At 39.6% G+C, this 22,826-nt stretch overlaps 2 protein-coding genes and 3 long non-coding RNA genes across 6 annotated transcripts; all 5 read right to left on the minus strand.

Moving 5' to 3' along the window:
- Positions 1 to 1,449: 1,449 nt before the first annotated feature.
- Positions 1,450 to 2,533, minus strand: LOC118771789. Its single transcript, XR_005004625.1, has 3 exons — positions 2,391 to 2,533; positions 2,086 to 2,166; positions 1,450 to 1,894 (listed from the first exon to the last, which is right to left on the minus strand). It is a non-coding gene; the product is annotated as an uncharacterized LOC118771789 (long non-coding RNA).
- A 2,853-nt stretch (positions 2,534 to 5,386) lies between these two features.
- On the minus strand, positions 5,387 to 6,473 carry LOC118770648. Its single transcript, XR_005004563.1, has 3 exons — positions 6,331 to 6,473; positions 6,026 to 6,106; positions 5,387 to 5,832 (listed from the first exon to the last, which is right to left on the minus strand). It is a non-coding gene; the product is annotated as an uncharacterized LOC118770648 (long non-coding RNA).
- Positions 6,474 to 9,326: 2,853 nt separating this feature from the next.
- Positions 9,327 to 13,668, minus strand: LOC118772851 (hepcidin-1-like). Of its 2 annotated transcripts, none has more exons than XR_005004712.1 (3): positions 13,639 to 13,668; positions 9,966 to 10,046; positions 9,327 to 9,772 (listed from the first exon to the last, which is right to left on the minus strand). XR_005004712.1 is itself a non-coding variant. In XM_036521488.1 (3 exons), exons 1-3 carry the CDS (start codon positions 10,346 to 10,348, stop codon positions 9,683 to 9,685), a joined length of 249 nt encoding a protein of 82 aa, XP_036377381.1. In that variant the 5' UTR covers positions 10,349 to 10,415; the 3' UTR covers positions 9,327 to 9,682. The 2 variants fall into 2 exon arrangements, 1 of the variants encoding a protein (XP_036377381.1); XM_036521488.1 differs by lacking the exon at positions 13,639 to 13,668 and adding an exon at positions 10,271 to 10,415.
- Positions 13,669 to 16,807: 3,139 nt separating this feature from the next.
- LOC118772862 (hepcidin-1-like) lies at positions 16,808 to 17,966 on the minus strand. The gene is made up of 3 exons (XM_036521504.1): positions 17,805 to 17,966; positions 17,500 to 17,580; positions 16,808 to 17,305 (listed from the first exon to the last, which is right to left on the minus strand). Exons 1-3 carry the CDS (start codon positions 17,880 to 17,882, stop codon positions 17,216 to 17,218), a joined length of 249 nt encoding a protein of 82 aa, XP_036377397.1. The 5' UTR covers positions 17,883 to 17,966; the 3' UTR covers positions 16,808 to 17,215.
- A 2,898-nt stretch (positions 17,967 to 20,864) lies between these two features.
- Positions 20,865 to 22,004, minus strand: LOC118772891. Its single transcript, XR_005004716.1, has 3 exons — positions 21,861 to 22,004; positions 21,557 to 21,637; positions 20,865 to 21,362 (listed from the first exon to the last, which is right to left on the minus strand). It is a non-coding gene; the product is annotated as an uncharacterized LOC118772891 (long non-coding RNA).
- Positions 22,005 to 22,826: the final 822 nt, after the last annotated feature.

Here is a 22,826-nt window from a genome sequence, read left to right on the forward strand (position 1 = left end):
TTATACAGATATTAAATGTCTTTTTTTTATAATTTTACCCCATCTGCATGCCTGTGTAGACAAACACTGGAGCATAGATGTTCATACTATCTCCCATGTGGTTTATGAAGGTAGTGTATCTGCCTGCATAGCTGTGTAGGGGAACACACAGAATGTGAGGGCAGAATAAACATTCTACTTTATTTTTGGAATTTGCCATGTTACGCGCAGTTCAACTTCTAGCGTGCGTAAATGTACCTCCAACTTTGACCTGTTGGTGGCGCCAAGGATTCGGGGGAAAAAAGATCACAACGCTAGGCCAAAGGGTTCAAAAGTTATATGCAAAAATGTACCTTGAAATTTGGCCTGTTGGTGGCGCTACAGAGATAGATAGATTGACCCCAAATTTGATGCCTGGATACTTTGGACTGTACTCTATCAATTTGCCAAATTTCATCAAAATCCACCAAGGAGTTCTAAGGGCTGCCATAGACTCCCATGAAAGGAAGTATAATAATACTGAAAAATTCTAACAATTACAATAGGTGCCTTGCACCTTCGATGCTTGGCCCCTAATTAGTACTAATTCCAGAAATTGGACACACAGCTGTAGATTGAAAGAGTTTTGATCACAAACCAAACACAAGGTCTCAATTATTACTAATTCCATTTTTTGCTCTGGTTAGGAGAAATTTTCATTGCTGCTGTGCCTTTGGGGAAAATCACCTGGTTCAGTAAATATTGGTGGTGAGCTAGTTTGGGAAATTCCACCTCTTCCTTGCAAGCATGAGAAATGCAACAAATTGTTTTGTTGTTGTTTCCTGTGCTTTGCCCATTCAAATGATGGCACTTCATGTATTTTCCCTGGTTGAGTGTCCCTTTTTGGGGTCTCTTTTGCCAATTAAATGACAGCAGTGTATTTAACTGACAATAATGTACTTCTTCTAGCGATCTTCTGGCCCCTTTTGTGACTTTATGACCCTTGATATTCAGGAGCACCTTTTGGGGTTTTCCCTCATCCTTTGATGCGCTCCTGTGGCACTTCTTTGTTAAATTACATAACAATGTGATTTTTACAGTGGTTGAGAGATGGCCTTGAATCATCCACCTGTATCTACCCACTGAGACTGCTCTGCAGTTAAGCTACCATGTGCACACATCCACAGTAATGAGCCCTGTCCAGCTGTGGATAGTTAGTGACTTGGACCTTCAGTTTTCACACACTTCAAAAGATTGGCGTATAAGTTGAATGTCTGTGGCAATCTAAAAGGGTAAAGCATTTCCTCAGCGGAAGATATTTTTAAACCGTTTCACATATTACGTGTACACAGTAGGTTGAGTTACCATACTCGTGCAGCCCTTCATCAGAGCAAGGAATATTGAACCACATCTTTTTCAGTTTTAAGCTTTTGCGTTTATTTGACAATATGTGAATGACAAATAAGCACCAAAAGTACATTTGATGGCCCATGTATGTTGTATTTCACCTTGCTGAGTACATTTATCAACAAAGAGATGATAAAAATCAGACGCCCCTCCAGTTCAGGGGTCTTTCTAGCCCTGACTCCTCGGTCAGTCATTGACGTTAAGAGAGATGCGTTTTGAGATTTTGATGAAAATAACACTTGTCAACCAGAACAGATTTACCATCGTTTAATGAGTAGGTACTTGTGGGCATCAAACCAGATGAAACAATGTTTACATTTCACTTGCAAGACGTGGAGCTTTTATTTTATGATGCAGCAGAGTGCACGTCGGCTTCCCTCGTAAATACTCAGATCCTAAGATATGCTTTCTTCTGGCTACTACAGAAGCCACAGCCACCTCAGAAAGAGCAGCAGATTCCACAGTGTCCATTCTTGCAGCAGAATCTGCACGATCGGCCGCTCCGCTTTGCCCTGAAGTTCGACTGTTCCTGAATGAGAGAAGAAATGAGAGATTCTTTCTGTTACCTGTCATGTTATGTGAAGCAATCTTGATGGTCGACAGCATAGCAGCACTTTACTTTGAGGTATGTGGAATTCGGTACAATAAGGTTAAATGAAAAAACCCCGTGTAGATCACTGTCTTAACTGTGATTGCCAACCGCTGAAACTGATTCATTACCATCTGACTCTTCTCAGCTGAGAAAATCATGACGTCATCCATCTGCAGTTCTTCATCACCAACCTCTTCCTGCCTGCTGCTCTGTATTGAAACAAGCGTCAAAGCGCAGACAAAGACAGTGAGATAGAGTAACAACACTTCAGGACAGGGACAGTAGTGTCACATTATTGTCTTTTGCATTTCTAATGCAGTGTATGTAATTAATTCAGTTCTGTTCTCCCTTTAACATGAAAATTAACAAGTCAAACAAAACTCCATGCTAGAGCATGTGTTGGCTTCTAGTTTCTAACTCTGACTGATCTCACCTCGGAACGCTGTGCAGTGGTGCAGTGGAGGACACAGATACTGAGGACCACAAAAGTCGCCAAGGAAACAAACTTCATTTTCAATTCAGTTTTTTACAAGATAGCAGTGATGACTGTTTGGGTTCTTGTTCTTCCTTCTGGTAACAAGTACTGTAGATGTGAGCTCTGACATACGATGCAAGTGTTTTAATACTAGCATACGGTAAATATTGCTTCATGTCCCTTGCAAACCTTTCTATTCCTGTTATCTCTACTTTGGAACTTTTCAGCTTTTTAATAATTAACTTTGTGTAATTCTCGGAGATCATTAGCATCAAATCCAGCGGTGTCTAATTGATTTTAACTTCTCTTATTTTAATAATTGGTGAGAAAAAACGTCCTCCAATGTGCTCTGATACCTTCATGAAGCTGATCTCATGCTCAACATTTTTTTTTTAAATCATTTAAAACAATCACCCCATAGCTAGTCACACTAATAAGGTGCCTTTGGTTTGTAAATGACTGTTAATTGTATACTTCAGAGGTTAGTTGTGTGCATCAGAAATTGACATGTTATCAAAGGATGTCAAATTTGGTTTAACCGTAAATATGTCCATCTAGGAAATGCTGCTACATGTGTCTTTCCTTTAACAATCCCAGTCCAGCACTGTTATTAAATCAATGCACAGTCAGTTTCCAGACTCCTTTCACCAACCTGTTTCACCTTAAGATGCAACACCTAAATTTTAGATGGAAGAAATTGGACACACAGCTGTAGATTGAAAGAGTTTTGATCACAAACCAAACACAAGGTCTCAATTATTACTAATTCCATTTTTTGCTCTGGATAGGAGAAATTTTCATTTCTGTTGTAACTTTGGGGAAAATCACCTGGTTCAGTAAATATTGGTGGTGAGCTAGTTTGGGAAATTCCACCTCTTCCTTGCAGGCACGAGAAATGCAACAAATTATTTGTTTGTATTACGCAAGAAGAAAAAAAAAGGGCTAGTGGTATTGGTAACCATTACAACCATTTGTAGGCATACTGTATATACATTAGAAGGAAAATTATGAGTTAGAAAATAGAGGAAATATTTTCATTTTAATCATGTTAAAGACATGACTCAACTACCATATCACACTGCACCCACTCCCCCCAAAGACAAAAAAAAAAATCAGTATTAAATATTATTTGTCATTCTATGACATCACTTTTACATTGGTGAAATTCAGCAGACGTTCTAATCCAGAGCAAGTCCAGACATCAAGCACAAAGGAAGATATCCAGCAAAAGGACACATCTGGCACAAAGGAAAATCTGAAGATGTTTTGGGTGTTGACACAGAAAGCACGAGCAATGCAATCCCATACTAGCCGAAGCTATTGGCCAAGATTTGTATGTGTAGCTGTAGGAGGAGGCAAGTTCCGAAAATTCGATGGAATAATGATAAGAAGAAATAGGCCTAATAAGAAGAACAGTAGGTTAGCCAAAATAACAAGAAGAAAAGTAAGTTGTGTTTTTTCAATCCAGCTTCATAAGGACATACATAAAGAAACAAAAGCAATAAAAAACAACAGTAAGTAGCTATATACATTCTGAGTCACTGCTATCAAATATATGCGATTATAAATTGGTTCATACTTGTTACGGATGAAAATAAAATCTGCTTTCAAGAATCATTTGCTCAAATTTGCCCTTGTCTGGTTAGTCAGCTGAGCTGAGAGCAATGATCACTGATGACTGGCCACATGTGAGAAATAAATAATCATTTGTTTATTGCAGATACACATTATGTGTTATGTGGCTGCTTTTCAGGTTTTCAGGATCTCGTGGAAAGTGCACAGACCCCAACGCAAAACCCCTACAGAAACTCATCTCAATACGCCAGTACCACAGCAAGTGAGACAATGCGAATGAAACGACCCGCAGAAATACAGAGATATTCAGAGGCTTTTCAGAGAAGGTTTGATAAAAGAGGAGTCTCTTTTGTCAGGACAGAGGGTGCTGAAGGATCCGTTTCAAAGTGCGGAATACACAATCCTATTGTTTGAAATATCAGGTTATGGTCAGCTAAATGCACCCGGTGTAGTTGTCTTAGATGAAGCCATGTTTGCCTCCGGTTGATTGAGAGGCTGCATACTATAGCAGCCCCACAGCTCTACGTGCGTACCGAGACCCATACCTGCTCAGAGGTTAATTTGTAAGAATGCTCCTCTCCAAGTGGCTGTCAGTGGTAAGACCTAGACTCAAGGTGTATTGACCACTGTTTATATATATAACGGAGGGAACTTCCATAAAAGAAAGGAGATCAAAGGTTGCATAAGGAGATGCCTCATGATTCAGCTATAACCGAAACGAGTCACTTCCTGTGCTTTGCCCATTAAAATGACGGTACTTCATGTATTTTCCCTGGTTGAGGGTTTTCCTTTTTGGGGTCTCTTTTGCCAATTAAATGACAGCAGTGTATTTAAATGACAATAATGTACTTCTTCTAGCGATCTTCTGGTCCCTCTTTTTTGACTTTGTGACCCTTGATATTCAGGAGCACCTTTTGGGGTTTTCCCTCATCCTTTGATGCACTCCTGTGGCACTTCTTTGTTAAATTACATAACGATGTGATTTTTACAGTGGTTGAGAGATGGCCTTGAATCATCCACCTGTATTTACCCACTGAGACTGCTCTGCAGTTAAGCTACCATGTGCACACATCCACAGTAATGAGCCCTGTCCAGCTGTGGGTAGTTAGTGACTTGGACCTTCAGTTTTCACACACTTCAAAAGATTGACGTATAAGTTTGAATGTCTGTGGCAATCTAAAAGGGTAAAGCATTTCCTCAGCGGTAGATATTTTTAAACCGTTTCACATATTACGTGTACACAGTAGGTTGAGTAATACTTGTGCAGCCCCTCATCAGAGCAAGGAATATTGAACCACATCTTTTTCAGTTTTAAGCTTTTGCGTTTATTTGACAATATGTGAATGACAAATAAGCACCAAAAGTACATTTGATGGCCCATGTATGTTGTATTTCACCTTGCTGAGTACATTTATCAACAAAGAGAAGATAAAAATCAGACGCCCCTCCAGTTCAGGGGTCTTCCTAGCCCTGACTCCTCGGTCAGTCATTGACGTTAAGAGAGATGCGTTTTGAGATTTTGATGAAAATAACACTTGTCAACCAGAACAGATTTACCATCGTTTGATGAGTAGGTACTTGTGGGCATCAAACCAGATGAAACAATGTTTACATTTCACTTGCAAGACGTGGAGCTTTTATTTTATGATGCAGCAGAGTACACGTTGGCTTCCCTCGTAAATACTCAGATCCTAAGATATGCTTTCTTCTGGCTACTACAGAAGCCACAGCCACCTCAGAAAGAGCAGCAGATTCCACAGTGTCCATTCTTGCAGCAGAATCTGCACGATCGGCCGCTCCGCTTTGCCCTGAAGTTCGACTGTTCCTGAATGAGAGAAGAAATGAGAGATTCTTTCTGTTACCTGTCATGTTATGTGAAGCAATCTTGATGGTCGACAGCATAGCAGCATTTTACTTTGAGGTATGTGGAATTCGGTACAATAAGTTTAAAAGAAAAAAAACCCCGTGTAGATCACTGTCTTAACTGTGATTGCCAACCGCTGAAACTGATTCATTACCATCTGACTCTTCTCAGCTGAGAAAATCATGACGTCATCCATCTGCAGTTCTTCATCACCAACCTCTTCCTGCCTGCTGCTCTGTATTGAAACAAGCGTCAAAGCGCAGACAAAGACAGTGAGATAGAGTAACAACACTTCAGGACAGGGACAGTAGTGTCACATTATTGTCTTTTGCATTTCTAATGCAGTGTATGTAATTAATTCAGTTCTGTTCTCCCTTTAACATGAAAATTAACAAGTCAAACAAAACTCCATGCTAGAGCATGTGTTGGCTTCTAGTTTCTAACTCTGACTGATCTCACCTCGGAACGCTGTGCAGTGGTGCAGTGGAGGACACAGATACTGAGGACCACAAAAGTCGCCAAGGAAACAAACTTCATTTTCAATTCAGTTTTTTACAAGATAGCAGTGATGACTGTTTGGGTTCTTGTTCTTCCTTCTGGTAACAAGTACTGTAGATGTGAGCTCTGACATACGATGCAAGTGTTTTAATACTAGCATACGGTAAATATTGCTTCATGTCCCTTGCAAACCTTTCTATTCCTGTTATCTCTACTTTGGAACTTTTCAGCTTTTTAATAATTAACTTTGTGTAATTCTCGGAGATCATTAGCATCAAATCCAGCGGTGTCTAATTGATTTTAACTTCTCTTATTTTAATAATTGGTGAGAAAAAACGTCCTCCAATGTGCTCTGATACCTTCATGAAGCTGATCTCATGCTCAACATTTTTTTTTTAAATCATTTAAAACAATCACCCCATAGCTAGTCACACTAATAAGGTGCCTTTGGTTTGTAAATGACTGTTAATTGTATACTTCAGAGGTTAGTTGTGTGCATCAGAAATTGACATGTTATCAAAGGATGTCAAATTTGGTTTAACCGTAAATATGTCCATCTAGGAAATGCTGCTACATGTGTCTTTCCTTTAACAATCCCAGTCCAGCACTGTTATTAAATCAATGCACAGTCAGTTTCCAGACTCCTTTCACCAACCTGTTTCACCTTAAGATGCAACACCTAAATTTTAGATGGAAGAAATTGGACACACAGCTGTAGATTGAAAGAGTTTTGATCACAAACCAAACACAAGGTCTCAATTATTACTAATTCCATTTTTTGCTCTGGATAGGAGAAATTTTCATTTCTGTTGTAACTTTGGGGAAAATCACCTGGTTCAGTAAATATTGGTGGTGAGCTAGTTTGGGAAATTCCACCTCTTCCTTGCAGGCACGAGAAATGCAACAAATTATTTGTTTGTATTACGCAAGAAGAAAAAAAAAGGGCTAGTGGTATTGGTAACCATTACAACCATTTGTAGGCATACTGTATATACATTAGAAGGAAAATTATGAGTTAGAAAATAGAGGAAATATTTTCATTTTAATCATGTTAAAGACATGACTCAACTACCATATCACACTGCACCCACTCCCCCCAAAGACAAAAAAAAAAATCAGTATTAAATATTATTTGTCATTCTATGACATCACTTTTACATTGGTGAAATTCAGCAGACGTTCTAATCCAGAGCAAGTCCAGACATCAAGCACAAAGGAAGATATCCAGCAAAAGGACACATCTGGCACAAAGGAAAATCTGAAGATGTTTTGGGTGTTGACACAGAAAGCACGAGCAATGCAATCCCATACTAGCCGAAGCTATTGGCCAAGATTTGTATGTGTAGCTGTAGGAGGAGGCAAGTTCCGAAAATTCGATGGAATAATGATAAGAAGAAATAGGCCTAATAAGAAGAACAGTAGGTTAGCCAAAATAACAAGAAGAAAAGTAAGTTGTGTTTTTTCAATCCAGCTTCATAAGGACATACATAAAGAAACAAAAGCAATAAAAAACAACAGTAAGTAGCTATATACATTCTGAGTCACTGCTATCAAATATATGCGATTATAAATTGGTTCATACTTGTTACGGATGAAAATAAAATCTGCTTTCAAGAATCATTTGCTCAAATTTGCCCTTGTCTGGTTAGTCAGCTGAGCTGAGAGCAATGATCACTGATGACTGGCCACATGTGAGAAATAAATAATCATTTGTTTATTGCAGATACACATTATGTGTTATGTGGCTGCTTTTCAGGTTTTCAGGATCTCGTGGAAAGTGCACAGACCCCAACGCAAAACCCCTACAGAAACTCATCTCAATACGCCAGTACCACAGCAAGTGAGACAATGCGAATGAAACGACCCGCAGAAATACAGAGATATTCAGAGGCTTTTCAGAGAAGGTTTGATAAAAGAGGAGTCTCTTTTGTCAGGACAGAGGGTGCTGAAGGATCCGTTTCAAAGTGCGGAATACACAATCCTATTGTTTGAAATATCAGGTTATGGTCAGCTAAATGCACCCGGTGTAGTTGTCTTAGATGAAGCCATGTTTGCCTCCGGTTGATTGAGAGGCTGCATACTATAGCAGCCCCACAGCTCTACGTGCGTACCGAGACCCATACCTGCTCAGAGGTTAATTTGTAAGAATGCTCCTCTCCAAGTGGCTGTCAGTGGTAAGACCTAGACTCAAGGTGTATTGACCACTGTTTATATATATAACGGAGGGAACTTCCATAAAAGAAAGGAGATCAAAGGTTGCATAAGGAGATGCCTCATGATTCAGCTATAACCGAAACGAGTCACTTCCTGTGCTTTGCCCATTAAAATGACGGTACTTCATGTATTTTCCCTGGTTGAGGGTTTTCCTTTTTGGGGTCTCTTTTGCCAATTAAATGACAGCAGTGTATTTAAATGACAATAATGTACTTCTTCTAGCGATCTTCTGGTCCCTCTTTTTTGACTTTGTGACCCTTGATATTCAGGAGCACCTTTTGGGGTTTTCCCTCATCCTTTGATGCACTCCTGTGGCACTTCTTTGTTAAATTACATAACAATGTGATTTTTACAGTGGTTGAGAGATGGCCTTGAATCATCCACCTGTATTTACCCACTGAGACTGCTCTGCAGTTAAGCTACCATGTGCACACATCCACAGTAATGAGCCCTGTCCAGCTGTGGGTAGTTAGTGACTTGGACCTTCAGTTTTCACACACTTCAAAAGATTGACGTATAAGTTTGAATGTCTGTGGCAATCTAAAAGGGTAAAGCATTTCCTCAGCGGTAGATATTTTTAAACCGTTTCACATATTACGTGTACACAGTAGGTTGAGTAATACTTGTGCAGCCCCTCATCAGAGCAAGGAATATTGAACCACATCTTTTTCAGTTTTAAGCTTTTGCGTTTATTTGACAATATGTGAATGACAAATAAGCACCAAAAGTACATTTGATGGCCCATGTATGTTGTATTTCACCTTGCTGAGTACATTTATCAACAAAGAGAAGATAAAAATCAGACGCCCCTCCAGTTCAGGGGTCTTCCTAGCCCTGACTCCTCGGTCAGTCATTGACGTTAAGAGAGATGCGTTTTGAGATTTTGATGAAAATAACACTTGTCAACCAGAACAGATTTACCATCGTTTGATGAGTAGGTACTTGTGGGCATCAAACCAGATGAAACAATGTTTACATTTCACTTGCAAGACGTGGAGCTTTTATTTTATGATGCAGCAGAGTACACGTTGGCTTCCCTCGTAAATACTCAGATCCTAAGATATGCTTTCTTCTGGCTACTACAGAAGCCACAGCCACCTCAGAAAGAGCAGCAGATTCCACAGTGTCCATTCTTGCAGCAGAATCTGCACGATCGGCCGCTCCGCTTTGCCCTGAAGTTCGACTGTTCCTGAATGAGAGAAGAAATGAGAGATTCTTTCTGTTACCTGTCATGTTATGTGAAGCAATCTTGATGGTCGACAGCATAGCAGCATTTTACTTTGAGGTATGTGGAATTCGGTACAATAAGTTTAAAAGAAAAAAAACCCCGTGTAGATCACTGTCTTAACTGTGATTGCCAACCGCTGAAACTGATTCATTACCATCTGACTCTTCTCAGCTGAGAAAATCATGACGTCATCCATCTGCAGTTCTTCATCACCAACCTCTTCCTGCCTGCTGCTCTGTATTGAAACAAGCGTCAAAGCGCAGACAAAGACAGTGAGATAGAGTAACAACACTTCAGGACAGGGACAGTAGTGTCACATTATTGTCTTTTGCATTTCTAATGCAGTGTATGTAATTAATTCAGTTCTGTTCTCCCTTTAACATGAAAATTAACAAGTCAAACAAAACTCCATGCTAGAGCATGTGTTGGCTTCTAGTTTCTAACTCTGACTGATCTCACCTCGGAACGCTGTGCAGTGGTGCAGTGGAGGACACAGATGCTGAGGACCACAAAAATCGCCAAGGAAACAAACTTCATTTTCAATTCAGTTTTCTACAAGACAGCAGTGATGACTGTTTGGGTTCTTGTTCTTCCTTCTGGTAACAAGTACTGTAGATGTGAGCGCTGACATACGATGCAAGTGTTTTAATACTAGCATACGGTAAATATTGCTTCATGTCCCTTGCAAACCTTTCTATTCCTGTTATCTCTACTTTGGAACTTTTCAGCTTTTTAATAATTAACTTTGTGTAATTCTCGGAGATCATTAGCATCAGATCCAGCGGTGTCTAATTGATTTTAACTTCTCTTATTTTAATAATTGGTGAGAAAAAACGTCCTCCAATGTGCTCTGATACCTTCATGAAGCTGATCTCATGCTCAACATTTTTTTTTTAAATCATTTAAAACAATCACCCCATAGCTAGTCACACTAATAAGGTGCCTTTGGTTTGTAAATGACTGTTAATTGTATACTTCAGAGGTTAGTTGTGTGCATCAGAAATTGACATGTTATCAAAGGATGTCAAATTTGGTTTAACCGTAAATATGTCTATCTAGGAAATGCTGCTACATGTGTCTTTCCTTTAACAATCCCAGTCCAGCACTGTTATTAAATCAATGCACAGTCAGTTTCCAGACTCCTTTCACCAACCTGTTTCACCTTAAGATGCAACACCTAAATTTTAGATGGAAGAAATTGGACACACAGCTGTAGATTGAAAGAGTTTTGATCACAAACCAAACACAAGGTCTCAATTATTACTAATTCCATTTTTTGCTCTGGATAGGAGAAATTTTCATTTCTGTTGTAACTTTGGGGAAAATCACCTGGTTCAGTAAATATTGGTGGTGAGCTAGTTTGGGAAATTCCACCTCTTCCTTGCAGGCACGAGAAATGCAACAAATTGTTTGTTTGTATTACGCAAGAAGAAAAAAAAAGGGCTAGTGGTATTGGTAACCATCACAACCATTTGTAGGCATACTGTATATACATTAGAAGGAAAATTATGAGTTAGAAAATAGAGGAAATATTTTCATTTTAATCATGTTAAAGACATGACTCAACTACCATATCACACTGCACCCACTCCCCCCAAAGACAAAAAAAAAAAATCAGTATTAAATATTATTTTTTATTCTATGACATCACTTTTACAATGGTGAAATCCAGCAGATACTCTAATCCAGAGCAAGCCCAGACATCAAGCACAAAGAAAGATATCCAGCAAAAGGACACATCTGGCACAAAGGAAAATCTGAAGATGTTTTGGGTGTTGACACAGAAAGCACGAGCAATGCAATCCCATACTAGCTGAAGCTATTGGCCAAGATTTGTATGTGTAGCTGTAGGAGGAGGCAAGTTCAGAAAATTGGATGGAATAATGATAAGAAGAAATAGGCCTAATAAGAAGAACAGTAGGTTGGACTTTTCAAGCCACAATAACAAGAAGAAAAGTAAGTTGTGTTTTTTCAAGCCAGCTTCATAGAGACATACATAAAGAAACAAAAGCAATAAAAAACAACAGTAAGTAGCTATATACATTGTGAGTCATTGCTGTCAAATATATGCCATTATAAATTGGTTCATACTTGTTATATTACGGATGAAAAGAAAATCTGCTTTCAAGAATCATTTGCTCAAATTGTCTACCGCCTGTGTAGTCAGCTGAGCTGAGAGCAATGATCACTGATGAATGGCCACATGTGAGAAATAAATAATCATTTGTTTATTGCAGATACACATTATGTGTTATGTGGCTGCTTTTCAGGTTTTCAGGATCTCGTGGAAAGTGTACAGACCCCAACGCAAAGCCCCTACAGAAACTCATCTCAATACGCCAGTACCACAGCCAGTGAGGGAACGCGAATGAAATGACCCGCAGAAATACAGAGATATTCAGAGGCTTTTCAGAGAAGGTTTGATAAAAGAGGAGTCTCTTTTGTCAGGACAGAGGGTGCTGAAGGATCCGTTTCAAAGTGCGGAATACACAATCCTATTGTTTGAAATATCAGGTTATGGTCAGCTAAATGCACCCAGTGTAGTCGTCTTAGATGAAGCCGTGTTTGCCTCCTGCTGATTGAGAGGCTGCATACTATAGTAGCCCCACAGCTCCACGTGCGTACCGAGACCCATACCTGCTCAGAGGTTAATTTGTAAGAATGCTCCTCTCCAAGTGGCTGTCAGTGTTAAGACCTAGACTCAAGGTGTGTTCACTACTGTTTATATAACGGAGGGAACTTCCATAAAAGAAAGGAGATCAAAGGTTGCATAAGGAGATGCCTCATGATTCGGCTAGTGCCGAAACGAGTCAGTTCCTGTGCTTTGCCCATTCAAATGACGGCACTTCATGTATTTTCCCTGGTTGAGTGTCCCGTTTTTGGGGTCTCTTTTGCCACTTAAATGACAGCAGTGTATTTAACTGACAATAATGTACTTCTTCTAGCGATCTTCTGGCCCCTTTTGTGACTTTGTGACCCTTGATATTCAGGAGCACCTTTTGGGGTTTTCCCCTATCCTTTGATGTGCTCCTGTGGCACTTCTTTGTTAAATTACATAACAATGTGATTTTTACAGTGGTTGAGAGATGGCCTTGAATCATCCACCTGTATCTACCCACTGAGACTGCTCTGCAGTGAAGCTACCATGTGCACACATCCACAGTAATGAGCCCTGTCCAGCTGTGGGTAGTTAGTGACTTGGACCTTCAGTTTTCACACACTTCAAAAGATTGGCGTATAAGTTTGAATGTCTGTGGCAATCTAAAAGGGTAAAGCATTTCCTCAGCGGTAGATATTTTTAAACCGTTTCACATATTACGTGTACACAGTAGGTTGAGTTATCATACTCGTGCAGCCCTTCATCAGAGCAAGGAATATTGAACCACATCTTTTTCAGTTTTAAGCTTTTGCGTTTATTGGACAATATGTGAATGACAAATAAGCACCAAAAGTACATTTGATGGCCCATGTATGTTGTATTTCACCTTGCTGAGTACATTTATCAACAAAGAGATGATAAAAATCAGACGCCCCTCCAGTTCAGGGGTCTTTCTAGCCCTGACTCCTCGGTCAGTCATTGACGTTAAGAGAGATGCGTTTTGAGATTTTGATGAAAATAACACTTGTCAACCAGAACAGATTTACCATCGTTTGATGAGTAGGTACTTGTGGGCATCAAACCAGATGAAACAATGTTTACATTTCACTTGCAAGACGTGGAGCTTTTATTTTATGATGCAGCAGAGTACACGTTGGCTTCCCTCGTAAATACTCAGATCCTAAGATATGCTTTCTTCTGGCTAGTTTCTAACTCTGACTGATCTCACCTCGGAACGCTGTGCAGTGGTGCAGTGGAGAACACAGATGCTGAAGACCACAAAAATCGCCAAGGAAACAAACTTCATTTTCAATTCAGTTTTCTACAAGACAGCAGTGATGACTGTTTGGGTTCTTGTTCTTCCTTCTGGTAACAAGTACTGTAGATGTGAGCTCTGACATACGATGCAAGTGTTTTAATACTAGCATACGGTAAATATTGCTTCATGTCCCTTGCAAACCTTTCCATTCCTGTTATCTCTACTTTGGAACTTTTCAGCTCTTTAATAATTAACTTTGTGTAATTCTCGGAGATCATTAGCATCAGATCCAGCGGTGTCTAATTGATTTTAACTTCTCTTATTTTAATAATTGGTGAGAAAACGTCCTCCAATGTGCTCTGATACCTTCATGAAGCTGATCTCATGCTCAACATTTTTTTTTTAATCATTTAAAACAATCACCCCATAGCTAGTCACACTAATAAGGTGCCTTTGGTTTGTAAATGACTGTTAATTGTACACTTCAGAGGTTAGTTGTGTGTATCAGAAATTGCCATGTTATCAAAGGATGTCAAATTTGGTTTAACTGTAAATATGTCCATTTAGAAAGTGCTGCTACATGTGTTTTTCCTTTAACAATCCCAGTCCAGCACTGTTATTAAATCAATGCACAGTCAGTTTCCGGTCTCCTTTCACCAACCTGTTTCACCTTAAGATGCAACACCTAAATTTTAGATGGAAGAAATTGGACACACAGCTGTAGATTGAAAGAGTTTTGATCACAAACCAAACACAAGGTCTCAATTATTACTAATTCCATTTTTTTGTTGTGTTTGTGGTTAGGAGAAATTTTCATTTCTGCTGTAACTTTGGGGAAAATCACCTGGTTCAGTAAATATTGGTGGTGAGCTAGTTTGGGAAATTCCACCTCTTCCTTGCAGGCACGAGAAATGCAACAAATTGTTTGTTTGTATTAAGCAAGAAGAAAAAAAAAAGGCTAGTGGTATTGGTAACCATCACAACCATTTCTAGGCATACTGTATATAAATTAGAAGGAAATTTATGAGTTAGAAAATAGAGGAAATATTTTCATTTTAATCATGTTAAAGACATGGCTCAGCTATAGTACCAAATCATACCGCATCCAGTCCCCCCAAAGAAAAAAAAATCAGTATTAAATATTATTTTTTATTCTATGACATCACTTTTACATTGGTGAAATCCAGCAGATACTCTAATCCAGAGCAAGCCCAGACATCAAGCACAAAGGAAGATATCCAGCAAAAGGACACATCTGGCACAAAGGAAAATCTGAAGATGTTTTGGGTGTTGACACAGAAAGCACGAGCAATGCAATCCCATACTAGCTGAAGCTATTGGCCAAGATTTGTATGTGTAGCTGTAGGAGGAGGCAAGTTCAGAAAATTGGATGGAATAATGATAAGAAGAAATAGGCCTAATAAGAAGAACAGTAGGGAAGCCACAATAACAAGAAGAAAAGTAAGTTGTGTTTTTTCAAGCCAGCTTCATAGAGACATACATAAAGAAAGAAAAGCAATAAAAAACAACAGTAAGAAGCTGTATACATTGTGAGTCATTGCTGTCAAATATATGCCATTATGAGTTGGTGCATACTTGTTATATTACGGATGAAAAGAAAATCTGCTTTCAAGAATCATTTGCTCAAATTTGCCCTTGTCTGGTTAGTCAGCTGAGCTGAGAGCAATGATCACTGATGACTGGCCACATGTGAGAAATAAATAATCATTTGTTTATTGCAGATACACATTAGGTGTTATGTGGCTGCTTTTCAGGTTTTCAGGATCTCGTGGAACGTGTACAGACCCCAACGCAAAGCCCCTACAGAAACTCATCTCAATACGCCAGTACCACAGCAAGTGAGGGAATGCGGCAGTGTAGCATAGTGGTTAAGGAGCAGGACTCGTAACCGAAAGGTTTGCTGGTTCGATCCCCGCTGGTACACTGCTGCTGTACCCTTGGGCAAGGTACTTTACCCACAATTGCCTCAGTAAATATCCAGCTGTATAAATGAATAACATTGTAAAGAACTGTAACCTATGTACGTCGCTTTGGATAAAAGCGTCTGCCTAACTGAATAAATGTAAATGTAATGCGAATGAAACGACCTACAGAGATATTCAGAGGCTTTTCAGAGAAGGTTTGATAAAAGAGGAGTCTCTTTGTCAGGACAGAGCGGTGCTGAAGGATCCGTTTCAAAGTGCGGAATACACAATCCTATTGTTTGAAATATCAGGTTATGGTCAGCTAAATGCACCCGGTGTAGTCGTCTTAGATGAAGCCATGTTTGCCTCCGGTTGATTGAGAGGCTGCATACTATAGCAGCCCCCACAGCTCTATGTGCGTACCGATACCCATACCTGCTCAGAGGTTAATTTGTAAGAATGCTCCTCGCCAAGGGCTGTCAGTGTTAAGACCTAGACTCAAGGTGTGGTCACTACTGTTTATATAATGGAGGGAACTTCCATAAAAGAAAGGAGATCAAAGGTTGCAATAAGGAGATGCCTCATGATTCGGCTAGTGCCGAAACGAGTCAGTTCCTGTGCTTTGCCCATTCAAATGACGGCACTTCATGTATTTTCCCTGGTTGAGTGTCCCGTTTTTTGGGGTCTCTTTTGCCACTTAAATGACAGCAGTGTATTTAACTGACAATAACGTACTTCTTCTAGCGATCTTCTGGCCCCTTTTGTGACTTTATGACCCTTGATATTCAGGAGCACCTTTGGGTTTTTCCCTCATCCTTTCATGCGCTCCTGTGGCACTTCTTTGTTAAATTACATAACAATGTGATTTTTACAGTGGTTGAGAGATGGCCTTGAATCATCCACCTGTATCTACCCACTGAGACTGCTCTGCAGTTAAGCTACCATGTGCACACATCCACAGTAATGAGCCCTGTCCAGCTGTGGGTAGTTAGTGACTTGGACCTTCAGTTTTCACACACTTCAAAAGATTGGCGTATAAGTTTGAATGTCTGTGGCAATCTAAAAGGGTAAAGCATTTCCTCAGCGGTAGATATTTTTTAAACCGTTTCACATATTACGTGTACACAGTAGGTTGAGTTATCATACTCGTGCAGCCCTTCATCAGAGCAAGGAATATTGAACCACATCTTTTTCAGTTTTAAGCTTTTGCGTTTATTGGACAATATGTGAATGACAAATAAGCACCAAAAGTACATTTGATGGCCCATGTATGTTGTATTTCACCTTGCTGAGTACATTTATCAACAAAGAGATGATAAAAATCAGACGCCCCTCCAGTTCAGGGGTCTTTCTAGCCCTGACTCCTCGGTCAGTCATTGACGTTAAGAGAGATGCGTTTTGAGATTTTGATGAAAATAACACTTGTCAACCAGAACAGATTTACCATCGTTTGATGAGTAGGTACTTGTGGGCATCAAACCAGATGAAACAATGTTTACATTTCAGTTGCAAGACGTGGAGCTTTTATTTTATGATGCAGCAGAGTACACGTTGGCTTCCCTCGTAAATACTCAGATCCTAAGATATGCTTTCTTCTGGCTACTACAGAAGCCACAGCCACCTCAGAAAGAGCAGCAGATTCCACAGTGTCCATTCTTGCAGCAGAATCTGCACGATCGGCCGCTCCGCTTTGCCCTGAAGTTCGACTGTTCCTGAATGAGAGAAGAAATGAGAGGTTCTTTCTGTTACCTGTCATGTTATGTGAAGCAATCTTGATGGTCGACAGCATAGCAGCATTTTACTTTGAGGTATGTGGAATTCGGTACAATAAGTTTAAAAGAAAAAAAAACCCCGTGTAGATCACTGTCTTAACTGTGATTGCCAACCGCTGAAACTGATTCATTACCATCTGACTCTTCTCAGCTGAGAAAATCATGACGTCATCCATCTGCAGTTCTTCATCACCAACCTCTTCCTGCCTGCTGCTCTGTATTGAAACAAGTGTCAAAGCGCAGACAAAGACAGTGAGATAGAGTAACAACACTTCAGGACAGGGACAGTAGTGTCACATTATTGTCTTTTGCATTTCTAATGCAGTGTATGTAATTAATTCAGTTCTGTTCTCCCTTTAACATGAAAATTAACAAGTCAAACAAAACTCCATGCTAGAGCATGTGTTGGCTTCTAGTTTCTAACTCTGACTGATCTCACCTCGGAGCGCTGTGCGGTGGTGCAGTGGAGGACACACATGCTGAGGACCACAAGAATTGCCAAGGAAACAAACTTCATTTTCAGTTCAGTTTTCTACAAGACAGCAGTGATGACTGTTTGGGATCTTGTTCTTCCTTCGGGTAACAAGTACTGTAGATGTGAGCTCTGACATACGATGCAAGTGTTTTAATACTAGCATACGGTAAATATTGCTTCATGTCCCTTGCAAACCTTTCTATTCCTGTTATCTCTACTTTGGAACTTTTCAGCTTTTTAATAATTAACTTTGTGTAATTCTCGGAGATCATTAGCATCAGATCCAGCGGTGTCTAATTGATTTTAACTTCTCTTATTTTAATAATTGGTGAGAAAAAACGTCCTCCAATGTGCTCTGATACCTTCATGAAGCTGATCTCATGCTCAGCATTTTTTTTAAATCATTTAAAACAATCACCCCATAGCTAGTCACACTAATAAGGTGCCTTTGGTTTGTAAATGACTGTTAATTGTATACTTCAGAGGTTAGTTGTGTGCATCAGAAATTGACATGTTATCAAAGGATGTCAAATTTGGTTTAACCGTAAATATGTCCATCTAGGAAATGCTGCTACATGTGTCTTTCCTTTAACAATCCCAGTCCAGCACTGTTATTAAATCAATGCACAGTCAGTTTCCAGACTCCTTTCACCAACCTGTTTCACCTTAAGATGCAACACCTAAATTTTAGATGGAAGAAATTGGACACACAGCTGTAGATTGAAAGAGTTTTGATCACAAACCAAACACAAGGTCTCAATTATTACTAATTCCATTTTTTGCTCTGGATAGGAGAAATTTTCATTTCTGTTGTAACTTTGGGGAAAATCACCTGGTTCAGTAAATATTGGTGGTGAGCTAGTTTGGGAAATTCCACCTCTTCCTTGCAGGCACGAGAAATGCAACAAATTGTTTGTTTGTATTACGCAAGAAGAAAAAAAAAAGGGCTAGTGGTATTGGTAACCATCACAACCATTTGTAGGCATACTGTATATAAATTCGAAGGAAAACTATGAGTTAGAAAATAGAGGAAATATTTTCATTTTAATCATGTTAAAGACATGACTCAACTATAGTACCAAATCATACCGCACCCACTCCCCCCAAAGACAAAAAAAAATCAGTATTAAATATTATTTTTTATTCTATGACATCACTTTTACATTGGTGAAATCCAGCAGATACTCTAATCCAGAGCAAGTCCAGACATCAAGCACAAAGGAAGATATCCAGCAAAAGGACACATCTGGCACAAAGGAAAATCTGAAGATGTTTTGGGTGTTGACAAAGAAAGCACGAGCAATGCAATCCCATACTAGCTGAAGCTATTGGCCAAGATTTGTATGTGTAGCTGTAGGAGGAGGCAAGTTCCGAAAATTCGATGGAATAATGATAAGAAGAAATAGGCCTAATAAGAAGAACAGTAGGTTAGCCACAATAACAAGAAGAAAAGTAAGTTGTTTTTTCAATCCAGCTTCATAAGGACATACATAAAGAAACAAAAGCAATAAAAACAACAGTAAGTAGCTATATACATTGTGAGTCATTGCTGTCAAATATATGCCATTATAAATTGGTTCATACTTGTTATATTACGGATGAAAAGAAAATCTGCTTTCAAGAATCATTTGCTCAAATTGTCTACCACCTGTGTAGTCAGCTGAGCTGAGAGCAATGATCACTGATGAATGGCCACATGTGAGAAATAAATAATCATTTGTTTATTGCAGATACACATTATGTGTTATGTGGCTGCTTTTCAGGTTTTCAGGATCTCGTGGAAAGTGTACAGACCCCAACGCAAAGCCCCTACAGAAACTCATCTCAATACGCCAGTACCACAGCCAGTGAGGGAACGCGAATGAAACGACCCGCAGAAATACAGAGATATTCAGAGGCTTTTCAGAGAAGGTTTGATAAAAGAGGAGTCTCTTTTGTCAGGACAGAGGGTGCTGAAGGATCCGTTTCAAAGTGCGGAATACACAATCCTATTGTTTGAAATATCAGGTTATGGTCAGCTAAATGCACCCAGTGTAGTCGTCTTAGATGAAGCCGTGTTTGCCTCCTGCTGATTGAGAGGCTGCATACTATAGTAGCCCCACAGCTCCACGTGCGTACCGAGACCCATACCTGCTCAGAGGTTAATTTGTAAGAATGCTCCTCTCCAAGTGGCTGTCAGTGTTAAGACCTAGACTCAAGGTGTGTTCACTACTGTTTATATAACGGAGGGAACTTCCATAAAAGAAAGGAGATCAAAGGTGCATAAGGAGATGCGTCATGATTCGGCTAGTGCCGAAACGAGTCAGTTCCTGTGCTTTGCCCATTCAAATGACGACTTCATTATTTTCCCTGGAGTGTCGGGTTTTGGGTCTCTTTTGCCATTAAATGACAGGTATTTAAATGACAATGTACTTCCTGTGCTTTGCCCATTCAAAATGACGGCACTTCATGTATTTTCCCTGGTTGAGTGTTTCCCTGGTTGAGGGTTTTTTTGGGGTCTCTTTTGCCACTTAAATGACAGCAGTGTATTTAACTGACAATAATGTACTTCTTCTAGCGATCTTCTGGCCCCTTTTGTGACTTTGTGACCCTTGATATTCAGGAGCACCTTTTGGGGTTTTCCCTCATCCTTTGATGCCTCCTGTGGCACTTCTTTGTTAAATTACATAACAATGTGATTTTTACAGTGGTTGAGAGATGGCCTTGAATCATCCACCTGTATCTACCCACTGAGACTGCTCTGCAGTTAAGCTACCATGTGCACACATCCACAGTAATGAGCCCTGTCCAGCTGTGGGTAGTTAGTGACTTGGACCTTCAGTTTTCACACACTTCAAAAGATTGGCGTATAAGTTTGAATGTCTGTGGCAATCTAAAAGGGTAAAGCATTTCCTCAGCGGTAGATATTTTTAAACCGTTTCACATATTACGTGTACACAGTAGGTTGAGTTATCACTCGTGCAGCCCTTCATCAGAGCAAGGAATATTGAACCACATCTTTTTCAGTTTTAAGCTTTTGCGTTTATTGGACAATATGTGAATGACAAATAAGCACCAAAAGTACATTTGATGGCCCATGTATGTTGTATTTCACCTTGCTGAGTACATTTATCAACAAAGAGATGATAAAAATCAGACGCCCCTCCAGTTCAGGGGTCTTTCTAGCCCTGACTCCTCGGTCAGTCATTGACGTTAAGAGAGATGCGTTTTGAGATTTTGATGAAAATAACACTTGTCAACCAGAACAGATTTACCATCGTTTGATGAGTAGGTACTTGTGGGCATCAAACCAGATGAAACAATGTTTACATTTCACTTGCAAGACGTGGAGCTTTTATTTTATGATGCAGCAGAGTACACGTTGGCTTCCCTCGTAAATACTCAGATCCTAAGATATGCTTTCTTCTGGCTACTACAGAAGCCACAGCCACCTCAGAAAGAGCAGCAGATTCCACAGTGTCCATTCTTGCAGCAGAATCTGCACGATCGGCCGCTCCGCTTTGCCCTGAAGTTCGACTGTTCCTGAATGAGAGAAGAAATGAGAGGTTCTTTCTGTTACCTGTCATGTTATGTGAAGCAATCTTGATGGTCGACAGCATAGCAGCATTTTACTTTGAGGTATGTGGAATTCGGTACAATAAGTTTAAAAGAAAAAAAAACCCCGTGTAGATCACTGTCTTAACTGTGATTGCCAACCGCTGAAACTGATTCATTACCATCTGACTCTTCTCAGCTGAGAAAATCATGACGTCATCCATCTGCAGTTCTTCATCACCAACCTCTTCCTGCCTGCTGCTCTGTATTGAAACAAGCGTCAAAGCGCAGACAAAGACAGTGAGATAGAGTAACAACACTTCAGGACAGGGACAGTAGTGTCACATTATTGTCTTTTGCATTTCTAATGCAGTGTATGTAATTAATTCAGTTCTGTTCTCCCTTTAACATGAAAATTAACAAGTCAAACAAACTCCATGCTAGAGCATGTGTTGGCTTCTAGTTTCTAACTCTGACTGATCTCACCTCGGAACGCTGTGCAGTGGTGCAGTGGAGGACACAGATGCTGAGGACCACAAAATCGCCAAGGAAACAAACTTCATTTTCAATTCAGTTTTCTACAAGACAGCAGTGATGACTGTTTGGGTTCTTGTTCTTCCTTCTGGTAACAAGTACTGTAGATGTGAGCTCTGACATACGATGCAAGTGTTTTAATACTAGCATACGGTAAATATTGCTTCATGTCCCTTGCAAACCTTTCTATTCCTGTTATCTCTACTTTGGAACTTTTCAGCTTTTTAATAATTAACTTTGTGTAATTCTCGGAGATCATTAGCATCAGATCCAGCGGTGTCTAATTGATTTTAACTTCTCTTATTTTAATAATTGGTGAGAAAAAACGTCCTCCAATGTGCTCTGATACCTTCATGAAGCTGATCTCATGCTCAACATTTTTTTTTAAATCATTTAAAACAATCACCCCATAGCTAGTCACACTAATAAGGTGCCTTTGGTTTGTAAATGACTGTTAATTGTATACTTCAGAGGTTAGTTGTGTGCATCAGAAATTGACATGTTATCAAAGGATGTCAAATTTGGTTTAACCGTAAATATGTCCATCTAGGAAATGCTGCTACATGTGTCTTTCCTTTAACAATCCCAGCACTGTTATTAAATCAATGCACAGTCAGTTTCCAGACTCCTTTCACCAACCTGTTTCACCTTAAGATGCAACACCTAAATTTTAGATGGAAGAAATTGGACACACAGCTGTAGATTGAAAGAGTTTTGATCACAAACCAAACACAAGGTCTCAATTATTACTAATTCCATTTTTTGCTCTGGATAGGAGAAATTTTCATTTCTGTTGTAACTTGGGGAAAATCACCTGGTTCAGTAAATATTGGTGGTGAGCTAGTTTGGGAAATTCCACCTCTTCCTTGCAGGCACGAGAAATGCAACAAATTATTTGTTTGTATTACGCAAGAAGAA

This window comes from Megalops cyprinoides, chromosome 1 (genome assembly GCF_013368585.1).
Source record: "Megalops cyprinoides isolate fMegCyp1 chromosome 1, fMegCyp1.pri, whole genome shotgun sequence".
NCBI lineage: Eukaryota > Metazoa > Chordata > Actinopteri > Elopiformes > Megalopidae > Megalops > Megalops cyprinoides.